Below are 15,144 nucleotides of genomic sequence, written 5' to 3'. Positions count from 1 at the left end.
TGCGCAGACTTCTCATTGCGGTGGCGTCTCTTGTTGACGAGCACGAGCTCTAGGTGCGCGGGCTTCAGTAGTTGTGGCACGCGGGCTCAGTAGTTGTGGCTCGTGGGCTCTAGAGTGCAGGCCCAATAGTTGTGGAGCACGGGTTTAGTTGCTCCGCGGCATGTAGGATCTTCCCGGACCAGGGCTCGAACCCGTGTCCCCTGCATTGGCCGGCGGATTCTTAACCACTGCGCCACCAGGGAAGTCCTATAACTATCTTTTGTTTCGATTTAATTCCTTGTTTCTTGTGTGTCTTCTGCCCTAGAATGTTGACCTCACAAGACCAAGAATTTTTGTTGTTTTTTCCCCACTGCCTTATCCCTAGCCCCTAAAGTAGTTCCTGGTAATAAATATCTGTGGAAAGAAAAAAGGGCAGAAGGAAACAAAGAAGTACAGGCTAAATGACCGAGGGAATAAATGAATGTATACCTATAAGGTTAAATAAATGAAATGGGAATAAAAGGGACTTTGGGGAAAAAGGACCCCAAATTCCCACATTTGGAATATAAAGGAAGTAAGATTTAAAGAAACAAAAAGACAGTTATTTTATTTTTGTTTAAAAATCCTTGAGTGAGGAGAACTGAGAAAGTTTGTATAAAAAGGTCCCCTACTATTGCTAGGGTGAGTATTGGGGGGGCAGTCAGAGATAACAGCATTGAAGGGGTGGGTGGAGAAGAAACAGGGCTTAGGGGCCTGGAAGTGGAGGGTGGCGAGCAGGGCTGCCAAGGGAGTGAGCACAGAACAGTGGGGGGGGTGGTGACTCAGTCGTCCCATTCATCATCCTCATCGTCATCGCCAGCCTGGTCCTCCCCTTCGTCTAGAGGGAGAGAGAGAGTAGAACTCAGGATGGGCAGGAGGGTTCAAAAGCCCTAGGGAGGGGGGTTACTAGGACCTGGGAGGTTGGGGCTCAGGACCCTGGGGAACTGAGATCTCATGCTTGGAAATTAGATCTGCGGCCTGTGTGTTGGATGAAGAAGGGACCCCCTCAGAGGAGGGAGATTTAGGGGCAAGGTAGGGACTATAGCTGGGGTCTGGGTTCTAGTTGGAGTTGAGGTTAATATTATTGTCAAAAATGTGTGGTTAGTTGGGATATTATTGTCATACAAAGGGTTGATTTTAACAGACTTATCACTTAATGGGGTGGATTTAAATATTAGCCAAGGTGGAGGAAATTACAATATTATGGTTTCATAATGGGTTAAGGTTAACATTGTTGACACGGAATGGGGTTAATGATGATGTCATGGTCAAAAGATGAGGTTCGTTATGATATTGTCATGTAATGGATTCATGTTTATCTTGTGAACAGACTCTGGGGTTGATGTTAGTATTATTGTCAAAGTTGGAGTTAATTATATTATTGTCACATAATAGGTTGAGGTTAATATTATCCTCATATAATGACAATATTGTTGACACATTAAGGGATTAATGTCAACATTATTGTAAAAGATTGGGTTAGTTATAATATTATCACATAATGTGTTAAGGTTACTCTGTTGACACATGGAGTTAGAGTCAATATGATGGTCAAAGATGGGGGCTCCTTATAATATTATCATCACATAGCGGCTAATGTTAATACTATTGAACATATGGGATTAATGTTAATACTATTGTCAAAGATAGATAGAGTTAATCATATTACTGTTACATAATGACAGTTAACGTTGTAGAAAAAGAGACTGATAAAAGATTCATGTTCATGCTCTCATCAACATATGGGCTAATGTTACTATTGATGGTGGCTGTTAGGGGTGTTTTTAGGCTGACACTAGCTGGGAACCAGGGTCGGGGTCCTGGCAGGATGGGCTCCGAATGGCAGGCTCGCAGGGGAGGGGGAGCTCTTACCCGAGGAGTGGATGGCTCTGCTTCTCTTCTGCATCACGTGCATCAGGGCCCCCACCAGCCCCTCGGAGCTCTGAGGTGGCGGTTGCAGCGCTGAGCTCTCTGGGGCCCCAGGGGTCTGCAGCAAGCAGGGTCCAGCACACAAGGCTCAGGGCCTGTGAGAGAAGCGCTTCTCCCCGCCCCTCATCATCCTTTCTCCTCCCACACACTCCAGTCTCCCCACCAACCTCCCAACCCTATCACTCAACCCCCAAATCCTGGGACCCCCATCAGTCTCGGCCCTGGCCCCCTAATATCCTGACTTGTGCAGCACACCCCAGAGTCCCAGTCCCCCAATCCTCCATCACGCCGGCCCTCACCTTGTTCAGCTGAATTCCCTGCCGGATTTGATCCAAAAGCGCCCCCCGACCCCCACCAGGGGCCAGGCCCCCCACAAGCCCCAGAGGAGGAGGGGGTGGGGGAGCGATCGGTCCGACCCCAGAGCTGGGTGGTGGCGGTGGTGGTGGTGGTGGTGGAGGCAGGGGCGGCCCCCCAGCTCCAGGGGGGGGAGGGGGCGGTGGTACAGAGCGTCCAGTGGCTGGAGGGGGTGGTGGCGGAGGGCCCCCTCGGCCCGGTGGTGGGGGTCCCCGGGGAGTTGGCGGGGGAGGAGCACCTCCCGAAGGTACAGGGGGTAGTGGGCCAGAGCGACCCTTGTTACTCCCCACAGCTGGGGGCCGGGGGGGCTGGTTCCCTCCTCGGGATGGCGGTGGGGGCGGTGGAAGCGGCTCTGAGGGGGAAAGATAACACAGAGCTATTATTATAGTTTTCTTTAGAGCCTCAGTTTTGCTCATTTGTAAAATGGGTATCCTAACTGACCAACTCCCAATTTGAGCGGTATAGGGGTTTCCATGAGGACTGAGTGCCTGCAATGTATCTCTTAGAGATCAGCTACCAGGGTTGGAGAAGAAGGGGGTGTCCAGAAAGAGGGGGGCTCACCCTGGCGCCTCATCTCCTTCCGCACAGCCTCCAGCCCACCCTGGTTCTCAATGAAGTCATAGATAAATTTGGAGGTCTCCGCGTCAGTGAGCTGGGCCTCACTGATTCCAGCCCTGGAGAACAGGCTCCGCAGATCTGGGTCCAGATTGTTCACCTGCCCAGGAGGTAAAAGGCCGGGGCAGGGGTGTGAGAATAAGGTGGGGAGAGAAGGGGCACAGATTATCATGGGGTCCACCCCAGAGAGGGATCTAAGAGGGGTGTGGGAAGGGTGGGGTCTGGGGAGTAGGTCTGGAGCAGTGGACTATGGAAAGGTAGGTGGGAGTTGAGTGGGGTCCAGGGGACTTTGGAGTTACTCACGTCAAATCCATTCTGGGGGTCCCACCCCACGTGGCTGACATGTCTGGGGGAGGTGAGGAGATCCCAGTGAAGCCCCACGGCCCTTCCTTCCCTCTCTTCCTAGTGAAGCCCTCTTGCCCTCTCCTGCCCAGAGGGACTCTGAGGGGCCAGAATTAACGTATGAGTCTTAAGTGAATGAAGGAGTGAGAGCAGTAGTTATGGAACTAGAAGGGGTCCATAGTTTGTGGTACCCATCTGTCCGCCCAGCCCTCTTTCCACCATCCATCCACCCATCTATTTGCCCACGTAGCCATTCACATTCACCTGTCGGACCATTGATCTATATACATTTGTCTCCCCACTCATCTGTCCACACACATCTATTTACCCATTTGTCCACCAATCTGTCCTAACCCACACTTGTCCATCCACCCATCCATCTACCCATGTGCCCATCTTTCCATCCATTCACTCACTTGACTACCCATTCAACCACACACTTCTGTCCATTTACCCATTGAACTGTCCATTCATCCATATATCTGACCACCTATCCATCCCCATCCACCTTGTCTGTGAACAAATCAGCCTATATACCTATCAGACCACATACTCATCCACTCACCCATCCATCTACCTACCCATTTCCCATTTACCCATCCATTCATTCTCCAATCCACCCATTCATTCATTCATCCAATTATCCATCTACCCACCGATCCACTCACCCACCAGCCCACCCAGGGTGGGACTAGGGTGGGACTAGTTTGAGGTGAGTGAGGAGCAAAATTTCAGGAGGCATTCACTCTCTGAGTCATGAATTGTAGTTGCATGGCCCGGAGAGTGACTGCCTCTGTAAAAGTTGGGAACCTTGGTGCCTTTGGTGCCTCTCCCTAGTCCCCGGCTTTGAACCCACCCACCTACCCATCCACTCATCTACCTACTCCCCCACCCACCCATCCATTTTCCCATCCTTCCATCCACTCAACTATCCTCCTATCCACCTGCTCATCTGCTCCCCCACCCCCAGGATCTGTGGGCCCACTGGGGAGAGATTCTCACTTGAATCCACTGGGTGCACCAATATCAGCCTTGCTGATCTTTTTCTTCCCTGAGCGTTTCTTATCACCTGGACCAGGCCCAGGTGCAGGGAGCCCACGGTATCGTGAATTCGTGATGTCTGGGTTCTGGATGTCCACTGTCACCAGCCCCAGGGACAGTGAGCCAGCTGCTGGGCCTGTGGGGAAAAATGGGTGACTGGGCCACTGACCCATTTACCTACCAACCAGAGCATAGGAGCAAGAGACAGGAAGATGGTTGAGGGAATCTGTGTGTTTGATGGTCATGGAGGGAGTGGATGAGGGGTCCAGATAGGGTTTATGGAGAAGCGGCTGGGTGGGAGCCACAAACCATCCATACATTCACTGACTAATTAATTAATTTATTTACTCATGCTTATCACTTAAGTACTGACTCATTTATTCACTGGCTCATCGACTAATTTGTGAAATTATTTGTTCACTCATTCAATAGTTACTTTCTTCACCGATTGAAATGTTATGTCACTTATTCATTTATTCACTACCGAATTCATTCAATCACTCATTCATTAATTAATTTATTCAATCATCCATCCATGTATTCATCCATTTATCCACATACCCACTCACCTATACATCTCTACACCCACTTATACATCTATCTATATTTTCATCCTTCCATCAATTCATGCCCCCGTTCAACCATCTTTCCACCACCAATCCATCCACCCACACATTCACCCACTTATCGCTGCACCCACCCACCTACTCATCCATCCACCCACTCCCCACCTGTGTATCCATTCACCCCCCCACCACCTGCCCATGTAGAGACACAGGGAAGAATAGCACTCACCCCCTTGGTCTCCACCTGGGTGTGGGGGCAGGGGTGGGAGCCCTCCTCTTCTCTCTGGGAAGACGGAATGGGTAGAGAGCTATCGCAACCCTGCCACAGGCTCCTGGGCTAGCCCCTTCTTACTCTTCCTTGCACTAGAGGACTCACCTTCATTGGCTGGCACTGGTGGAGGGGGGAGCTGGCGCCTGTCTGTGGAGAGACAGGTGGACTGGGAACCAGAACCATGAGAGGGGCTTTTCCAGCTCCCTACTCTTGCGCTCACTTCTGCTCAACCTCTTTTCCTCCCCCAAGGCCTCCTCACCTCCGCTTTGCCTCTGATTTCGTTTTTGTATCTTCTCCTGCACCAGGGTCCGGAAGGCCTGGGCCTCACCCTCGTCTGCGAAGTTCAGCCCCGCTTGGCAGTCCTGCACGTGCGTGGGGGGGTCAGTGGCTTTCCAGGCCCCCCCCCACATTTCCCGTCTCCTCCCTGCACCCCAACTGAGGCCCAGGGGTTAGGTGGTCACTTACATCTCCAGCGAAGGTGTGGAAAAAGGGGGTGGGAGTGGAGTAGACCAGCTGTGAGTACAGCTCCTGTTCCCAGAGCAGCCGGCCAGCCTGGAGAAGTGGGGAACACACTGGCACTGAGGCGTGCCCTGGGTGGCAGGCCTCTGTTTTCTGGACAGGGAACATGGTATACAAACTTGGGGCCCAGGGATCTGATTTGGAGATTTCCAGCTCTGCATCGGAGAGTTGGGGGTCTAGGTGTCAGATGTGGAGGGTTGGGGTACAGTATGGGAATCAGACACTTCAGTGAGAGATTTGGATTTGGGGTCCAGGGCCCTAGATGTGGAACTTGGGGGCTTGAATTTGAGGATTTTGGACTCTAGTCCTAGGAAACTGAGCCCATTCGTAGAATCATCCCAAATCCCCCCTTTTATGGGGGCCTTCATTTGGGCAGGTAGGGCTCCAGGATTAGGAGTTGGGGTTGAGATTTGAGGTTCAGACATATAGACTTGGGAGGTTTTTCTGGAGGCGGGTTTAGCCAACGTATGTGCAATTTGAGGTTTGTGGAGCAGAGTTATGGCTTAGGGGTTTGGTCAATATTTTATGGCCCTGGGATCTTGATGTGGTCCTACTGGATCTACCTTTATGGTTTAGAAGGATGAATTTGGGGTTTATGCTTAGAGAGTTTAGGTTGAGGATTTGTGGAACAGATTTATGACTTAGGAGCTAGGCAGAATTCTGGAGTTCAGGAGTTTTGATGGGCGATTTCTGAGCCCCAAAATGTTGAGTTTCGAACAGATTGGAGGTTCAGGTAAAAATACAGTACTCATTTTTTTGGAGTTTGTGGAACAGATCAGACTTAGGAGGTATACTAATATTGGGGGTTATAGATCTTGACATGAAGACTCTGGGGTCAGTCATCGCGGACTTAGAAAGACAAACCAGAGGTTGACATTTGGATGAAGTCTTTGGTTCTGGGGCTCAGGGGTTCATTGATCTGCCTGAGGGCTCAGGGCTACGGACACAGCTCTGGGTTTGTCGGTTGAAAACTGGGTTGTCTGTCCAGTGGGGGGCGGGGGTCACCTGAAGGCCGTAAAGGCGAATGAAGTAAGACTTCTGGGGGTTATCCTTCACGAAGCACACAGCCCCACAATGTTCCTTGGTCCAGTGCTCGGCTCCACGGGGCAGCGCCAGGTACAGCTGAACAACCGCGGTGGCCAGCGTCTGGGAGGGGAGAGCAGGACTCAGTGGAATCTGGTCAGGGGCAGCCAGAGGGTCTGGGAACCAGACCTGGTCCTTCCTTGCCCATGGCTGTCATGGCTCTGAAGGAAGAGCTGCAGCCAGAGGGAAACTGAATGGACATCGAGATCTTCCTGGAATTGGTGAATGGGGGTAAGTGGATTCTAGGAGAGATGATGGAGAGGAAGAGGAGGAGGGGAAGAAAGAGAAAGAGAGGAGGATGGGGAAGATGAGGAGAGAGGAAGGAGGGGAAAGGAGGAGAGGGGGAGGATGGGGAAGATGAAGAGGCGGAAGAGGAGGAGGAGAGGAAGAAGAGGAAAGGGAGACAGGGAGGGCCAGGAGATCCCCAGCTCACCCAGCATTTCCGTCCGAGCATCTCAAAGAGTCGCTGGTTCTCATGGTCCTGGAGGAGGGTGGAGGGTATGTTCTGCTGAACCCCGGGTCCTCCACGGCCCCCAGGCCTGCCTCCCGAAGGGCCCCCACTCATGGTGCCTCCTGCCCTTGTCCTCTCCGGCTAGGCTCTGAGTGCAGGGTAAGAAGAGGAACTTTCGCAGCGAGCAGGGGAACAGGAAGTGCAAAAAACCACAAGGGAAACAAGTCCTCCAGGGGCCCCTCAGTGGGCCTGGCCTCCTCCTCCTCCCTTAGACTGGGGCCCTCCTCCATTTGACTGGTTAGACCCATGTTTTGGACCAGCTCATGTCCTCCTCCTTTTTTCTTACTGTCTGGGGCCCATCTCCCTCTAACTAGCTCGGGCCCTCCTCCCCCTGGTTGGCTGGCAGCAAGAGCTAGGCCACTGCAGCATTTTTGCAGTGTGGCGGGGAGCAGTCATGGGCTGGGCGGCCTCCTTCCTCCCCAAAGCATCTAGTTAGTCTGGGCCCGAGGTCCAAGGCCCCTAGCGCTGAAGGGTTGCTGTGCTAAAGCTTTTCCTTTAATTACACAGCGAGCGCCTGGGATCCCACCCCTCTCCTGAGACCCCAACAACTTGCTCGCACCCAGCTCATCTTCCCCATCCCTACCCCTGCCTCCCTGCAGCTCCCAAATTACTTGCTGCTTATCATCCCCTTTTTGTAAGAAACGGATTTTATAGCATATATAAATGCCTAAACAACATTTTGTTTAGTTGCTGTTGCCTTTGAACTTTTGAAAGTATGTGATATTTGGAGACTTGTCTTTCCCCCCACTCAACATTCTATTTTTATCTAACAAACATTCATGTAGCACTGAACGTGTGTGCCAGGCACTGTTCTGAAATATTGACTCATTTAAATACTGACTCATTGAAATCCTCACATCAGCCCGGGGGACACACACAATTTTTACCGTGCCCATTTGATGGAGGGAAACTGAGGCACAGAGTGGTTAAATGATTTCCCCAGTAGTCCTAGCTAGCAAGTGGTAGAGCCCAGATTGCATGCCAGGCAGGCTGGGTACAGAGTGTGCACTTTTCGTCAGGATGCTCCACGCCTGCTCTGTTACTAAGATTCATATTTGCCTGTTACTGCTATATAGTATTCTATTGTGTTACTGTACAATTTGTTCATATTCTCCTGTTAACAGACATCTGAGCTGATTCTGGCTTTTGTGGTTGGCAGCAAGGCTGCTGTGTTCCCTCCTGTATGCATCTCCTGGTCCACGTAGGCATGCACACTCAGGATGGGAATTGGGGCGTTGTAGGGTTTGCGTAGCTCTAACTTTGACAGACTGTTTCCCCAAGTGAATGCCAGCTCGGTCCCCACTCCTCCCTGGGCCTGTTGCCTGTTTGGAGACGTGAAGTTCTCAGGTACGCATACAGCAGCTTGGGGGAGCTGAGCATGTCTGGGGTGTGCCTGGCATTCCCAGGTACCTGAAGGGAAACAGCACATCTCAAGGCAGGACCCACAGTCCTACCTGGAAACCTGTATGGCTCCCACACCTGCAGGTGCCAAGCTTCTCTCCTAAGCCTAGGCTCAAGGCCCCTTCTGGTGTGGCAATTCCAACCTCCCTCCCTCCTTTCTCTGTTCACAACCCAGCGAATGGTGCTCCCAACTTACCGGGTGATTTCATACCTCCCGGCCTGGAGCCCCTTCCAGCCTGTTCATTAGGGCAAGGTCCTGCTTTTTCCTTAGGAAGCCACTGCATTCATTCATGTTGACACTGTTCATTGAGCTCTCACTGTGTGCCAGGCGTCTCTTCAGTATCTGGCACTAACTAAACACTCAATAAATGTTTCTTGAAGGAATGAATGAGGGGTTAATGTCTAATTTGATTTAGTGTTTTCTGATCTTTAGCTAAGTGCCTCACACTTATGTACTCATTTCATGGGCACAGACGACCCCCTGAGGTAAGCACTCCAGCTATCTACATTTTACTGATAGGGAAGCTGAGGCCCAGAGAAGCTTAGCTAACTTGCCTGAGGTCGCACAGCTTGTGAGTGGTGGAGCTGAGGCCAATTATGTGAGAAATGGTTCCTAAACTGTTAAATGCCACATGGGGCCCCAGAAAAAATTCTTCTGCTCCTTCTCTGTCTTTTGTTCTCCTTCTTTCTCCGCTCCTAGATCTGTCCCCTTTAAGTCTACATCAGGGGGCTTTAAACCTCTGCTACATTTGCTGGTTATTTTGTAAATTAACATTTAAAAGTTGTATATTTCCTGTTCTTCTAAGGAGCAGACAGGTTTAAAACTTATATTTTTCTCCAAATGAAAAACCTAAAGTAGATTTTTATTATTTTAGTCCCTAATAGAATGAGTTTCCCCACCCTGGAAAACAGTGATTTAGTCATCATTTTACAATCATTTTTCATCTTACTCAGATTATTGAATTGCTCTGGTGACCTGCACTAATAATTTGGAGCTGGTTTATTTTACTTTTATTTGTTCCCATCAACTCTTGCTTTTCTGTACTGGATGACAGTATTTGGTGAGGTGATGACCTCAAAGGTAATTTGCTCTCCTGGACCTTCAAATAGATTAAAAAAGAACAAAAACCCTAATCTAGCTTTTCTGGTTGTTCTCAGCAGGAGAGTGGATTGAATACTTACAAGTCAGCCCACCACAGAGGGGAGCAAAAGTTTTAACGTACTTCTTAGTAATCCAGTGAATACCCAGGAACCCCCAAGAACCAGGATATGCCTAATAACTTACACCCACCTGATGCTCCCCCATCACCTCTCTCTGCCAACCCCCAGGGATCACCAGACAGAGAGTCATTTCCTGTTTATATCTTGTGCTTATTTTGCTTTATTTTGAGGGGATATTGCTTACAAGATTCTGACTGCCATGCCTCAAGTCCTGAGTAGGTAATAAGACATTGTCAGTTATAAGACATGGGAGTGACTTCCACACCCCAGTCACTGCCACGCGGTTGAACCCACGGAGGAGATATAGGAATGGGCAGGGTCCTGCTGAAATCGCGCACAACTGAGATTGGGACTTGAACCCACAGGCTGGGACTCGAACCCAGCCAAAACCCAGATTGGGACTTGAACCCACTGTCTTTTAATTGAGATCACACACCTAGTCTCAGAACTTAATGAAGCTCAGGTTCTTGATGTCTCCTTACAGAAAGAATTCAGTGAGAGACAAAGTGATAGGTAAGAAGTGGATTTATTTAGAGAGAAACACACTCCACAGACAGAACGCGGTCCATCTCAAAAGGCAGGAATGGCCTTAGGAGAAGCACTCTGCAGAGTGTGGGCCATCTCAGAAGGCGAGAGGCCCCGAAATACAGCGTGGTTAGTTTTTATGGGCTGGGTGATTTCATAGGCTAATGAGTGGGAGGATTATTCCAACTGTTTGGGGGAAGGGGCGGGGATTTCCAGGAATTGGGCCACCACCCATTTTTGACCTTTTATGGTCAGCTTTGGAACTGTCATGGCGCTGATGGATGTGTCATTTAGTGTATGCTAACGTATTACAATGAGCGTATAATGAGGCTCAAGGTCTACTGGAAGTTGAATCTTCCACCATCTTGCACCTAGTCGGTTCTAGTCAGTTTTTGTCATGTCTTATGGCTATGCCATTCTTTTAAAAGTTATGCCCTGCTCCTTTCCCTCCTGTTTCACTACCGCTGTCCTCAAAGGCCAAACTGAGGCCAAGGTGGCAAAATTTCCTTTGCCATGCCATCCTTCTCCTCCCCCTTCCTTCCTGCCCCTCGTGGTCCTCCCTACCCCTGACTGAGGGGTGCTTCCTGGGGACAGGCCTAAGGAAACAGCAGTTCCCAACCCTTGGACCCAATGCTCCCTTTTCATAAGAAACATTTTGGGAGGCCTCTTTTTACCATCCAGGAATGACAATCATGGATGTTACGAGTCTTGGTGGTGTGGAGCTGTCCCCCAGCATCTCAGGCCCCTGCCTATTCAATGCCAAAGCACCTCCATCATTGTGATAACCAAAGTCTGCCTACCAGGAATTCCCCAAACACTTCCAGGGCAGGCAGGAACCGGACCCTCGTCTGCCTTGTTCATTGCCATACCTCCACCACCTAGCATAAGACCCTGCATGCAAAAGCTCAATCAATATTTGTTGAATAATCGTTGTACGGTCTAGATATCTATGCTGTGATTTACTGCCCTCTTCCCACTGGGCTCCCCTGTCCTCTCTTCACCTCCCTGCATGGGGAAAGAGGGAAGAAAAACAGCTCAGAGTGTGCAGGGGCCAGCCCCTCCCACAGAGATGTCTACACTGTTCACTGATGCTATGGGCAAATGGGTGCTTTAGGGGCCCTCAGGAGAGGGGCTGATTTCTAGTCCTGGTCAGGATGGAGTGAGGACAGGGTGGGCACAGAAAAGCAGAGACGACTGTAGAGATTAAGAATTGCTCAGTGGATAAAACCAGATTCTGGAGCCCTACAGCCTGGCTCTGGCTCTGGCACTTACCAGCTGTTTAAAGTCTGGTAACCCCTCAGTGCCTCAGTTCTCTCACCCATAAAGTGGAGATAATAATAGTAGTGACTATTGGGAAGATTAAATGAGATAATTCATCTGATGAGGGCAGAGCTTAACACGTTATAATTTTGCATTGTTTGTTTTCATGGAATAGCTGAGTAACTTGGATGAATTAACTATCCTTCCCTCAGTCTAGCATTCTCCCCACTCCTGCACCAATCCTCTCCTCACCCTCCTCCATCAGACGTTCAGGTCCCACCACCATTGGTGGATGGTCAGAGACCGAACACGGCCACCTTCCCACTGCCCTTTCTCTACTTCTCCTTGCTGCAAAGTCCAGCTCAGAGATCCATTGTGTGGGCCCAGCTAGACTCTTCCAGGGCCGTGACATGTTCCTGGAGACCTCCCTGCCAACCTCGGAGGTCCCACCCACCACATGTTTCCTGCCCTACTCCTCCCACCTGCACGGGAAAACACTGTGCCAGCCAGCTCTCTCCTTCCCTTCTAGGTTTGTGCTGCTAACCTCGGACCAGCCGGGGAGCTAAAGGTCCCCTCCTGGTCCCTACACTGCCCACAACATCAAAGTCACCACCAACTTTCCCTAAATGGGTACTCCCTACCCCCTACCCCGATCTGTGACCCCAAGTGTCTACTTCCCAGTCTGTGACACCAGAAGAATACACACCCGAAAGTGTGTGACTCTAAGAGTTTCAACTTTCCGGTCAGTGGGTCCCAAGGGCCGCCCACTTCCTTGACTGTGTGAGCCCAAGACTGTTAACAGGGCAGTCTGGAATGGACCACTGCGGGCGTGGGGAGGAACGCAAAATGGAACTGTCGCCCAGGATCATACCACTGCGGAGGGGGTGGCCATCTTGCAACATACCATTTTGTTTGTGGGGGAGGGATAAGACGGCTGCCTCATTCCCTAATGGAGAGGGGAGTGTCACAATTCTGCTTGTCCCAAGATGATTCCCACCTGCTTCGGGCGAGCCTCACTCTGTGGTCTCACCCTCAGCCTTCTCACATCTGCCATCTTAACCACTTTCACCACCCCCTCGATTCCTTAATTTCGAAGCAGCTCGTGACGCACCGAAGCCGGCAATTGGCTCACAGGTGGGGAGAGCAGGAGACCACCGTGGCCTCTGATTGGTCGATGACCGAGTTCTCGTCCTTGTTGTTCTTTGAAGCTACGCGAGTTCGGAGAATAATATAGTCCCGCCTCCGCTCCCTTGCTCCGGGCTCCCATTGGTCATGGGTTCGAGGCATGCGCAGTAGATGCCAGTCCAGTGTTCCGGGCCACTTAAGCCGGGCTTTGGGGATTTCGGGTGGTGGGTTTGAATACAGCCTCAGAAGTTCAGATTGTTCAAGTGTAGGAGGGGCAGAAGGTGGAGTTTACTGTTGGGGTTTTCTAAGATCATACATCAGGGCGTGGCGCCTCGTGCACTGGGCGTTACAATCGTAAACTCTGTAACTCACCCGCTAGGATTTTCATGCCTGTGCCGTGGTTCTTCGTTCATTTATTCTATAGTTTACGCAAAATAAAAAGCGTTCTTTGAGTTAGGGTTTTAGGAAAACGCTCAAAAGTTACTTTATTTTTTTAATTAAAAATTTATTATTTTTTAATTTTTAAATAAATTTATTTTATTTATTTGTTTTTGGCTGCATTGGGTCTTTGTTGCCGCGTGCAGGCTTTCTCTAGTTGCAGTGAGCTACTCTTCGTTGCAGTGCACGGGCTTCTCATTGCGGTGGCTTCTCTTATTGTGGAGCATGGTCTCTAGGTGCACCGGCTCAGTAGTTGTGGATCACGGGCTCAGTAGTTGTGGCGCATGGGCTTAGTTACTCCGTCATATGTGGGATCTTCCCGGACCAGGGCTCAAACCCGTATCCCCTGCATTGGCAGGTGGCTTCTTAACCACTGTGCCACCAGGGAAGCCCCTCAGAAGTTACTTTAATAAAATTAAATCCTGCCGCAGTAGGACGGGCACCGTGGGGTGTCTGGCTCTCCCAAGACCGTAAATCGCAGAGTGAACATCTTGTGGTCTTCGAATACGATGTACTAAAATTATTAATTTTACTGACAAAACAGGTACAAAGCTTACAGCAGTTAAAAGCCCTAACTGGCGAGGCCTTTGACAAAACGTGTTTAAGAGAATAAACACTTTACCCAGTATTCAATGTGCAAAGTGATGGTTGTGGAGCATTAGGCCTGCTCAGATGGGACAGGATTGCTATGATTGACATGTGTTATTTAATATACATCATAGGCAATATAGCCAGTTACCGATTTTAAAGTCTGCAACTTTTACATTATATATGTAAATTAAAATACAAATATAGATTACATGAATTATAAAAAATATGAATAAATACATGATTCATAGGGATATAGATATAGATGATATAGATGGAGCAGTGGGGCCCCTGTTCACTGCCCTGAGTCAGTCACATGCTGAAAGGGAGGGGACGGTTTTTGGGATTTTTTAAAATTTATTATTATTTTTTTTTGCCGTGCCGCGGCACTTGTGGGATCTTAGTGCCCGACCAGGGATTGAACCCGGGCCATCCGCAGTGAAAGTGTGGAGTCCTAACCATTGGACCGCCAGGGAATTCCCTGGAGGAGACTGCTGATAATTTAACACAGTGCCCCAAATTTTAGGAAGGCTGATCCCTGAGTCCCCTGCTTTCACCAGATAGGACAAGTTTCCCTTAATTCGCTTGGAAATTCCAAGTCTATGCCCAGCACTGCCTCCACTGCTGAAAACACAAGCTGGCCTTTGTATCAGCTCTGATTCTAGGAAGATTGTTATTGTAAGTGTGTACATGGGCACTTGGGGTGCTGGGTAGAACAAATCAAAGGGTTGGTTAAAGTGTAGGCCCTTGGTCATTACTGAATGTTTCTTTCTGATGGTGACTGGATTTGTAACATACATACTTCAATTTAATATCTCCACTCAGGGGCCATAGATAGAGAGGGGTGAATTGTTTTTGTTTGGGATCTTGCCCTAATGGTTATAGTATGGTATAACCCAACATGCAATAAGCTATATAGTCTCTATTACAGAAATATACCCCGAAGTGACACAATTAAAGAAGACAGAGGGAAACAAAAGAAGATCTTTAGCTTATGAATAAAAAGATGAGCCTATTTGAATAAAATAAAATGCTTTTTTTAAAAAACCTCCAAAAATATGGCTTGCACTGTATGTCTGGAGCCCTTTAAATTATACAGATTTCATCATCATCAACTTGTTTATACCCTGATTATAGGCAACTTGAAGAGAAAAAGAGTTTTTTGTTTTTAATCTGCTAAGTTTGGCAATTATGGGAGAACCCACTGTGTGTGTTTATAATCTTATAATCACTAGAGCTTTCAGAAAATTGGGTGATAAAGATGTACATATGCATAGTGTTAGCATAGCTTGTGTGAGTGCTACAAGTTGGACAGGAAGCTTTAAAAACTTCTTTGA

General features: G+C 49.3%; 1 protein-coding gene across 1 annotated transcript; it reads right to left on the bottom strand.

Annotated features, from left to right (window-relative positions):
• Window positions 1-482: 482 nt before the first annotated feature.
• WAS (WASP actin nucleation promoting factor) lies at window positions 483-7,303 on the bottom strand (the record flags this gene model as incomplete). The annotated part of the gene is made up of 12 exons (XM_079909842.1): window positions 483-856; window positions 1,891-2,005; window positions 2,247-2,653; window positions 2,863-3,016; window positions 3,220-3,262; window positions 4,261-4,435; window positions 5,095-5,148; window positions 5,242-5,283; window positions 5,396-5,498; window positions 5,602-5,688; window positions 6,661-6,801; window positions 7,172-7,303. The coding sequence occupies 12 exons, from the start codon at window positions 7,301-7,303 to the stop codon at window positions 801-803; spliced, it is 1,509 nt and encodes a 502-aa protein (XP_079765968.1). The 3' UTR covers window positions 483-800.
• Between the last annotated feature and the right edge of the window lie 7,841 nt (window positions 7,304-15,144).

This window comes from Stenella coeruleoalba (genome assembly GCF_951394435.1).
Source record: "Stenella coeruleoalba genome assembly, chromosome: X".
NCBI lineage: Eukaryota > Metazoa > Chordata > Mammalia > Artiodactyla > Delphinidae > Stenella > Stenella coeruleoalba.
This window is presented reverse-complemented; position numbering and strand designations above follow the sequence as displayed.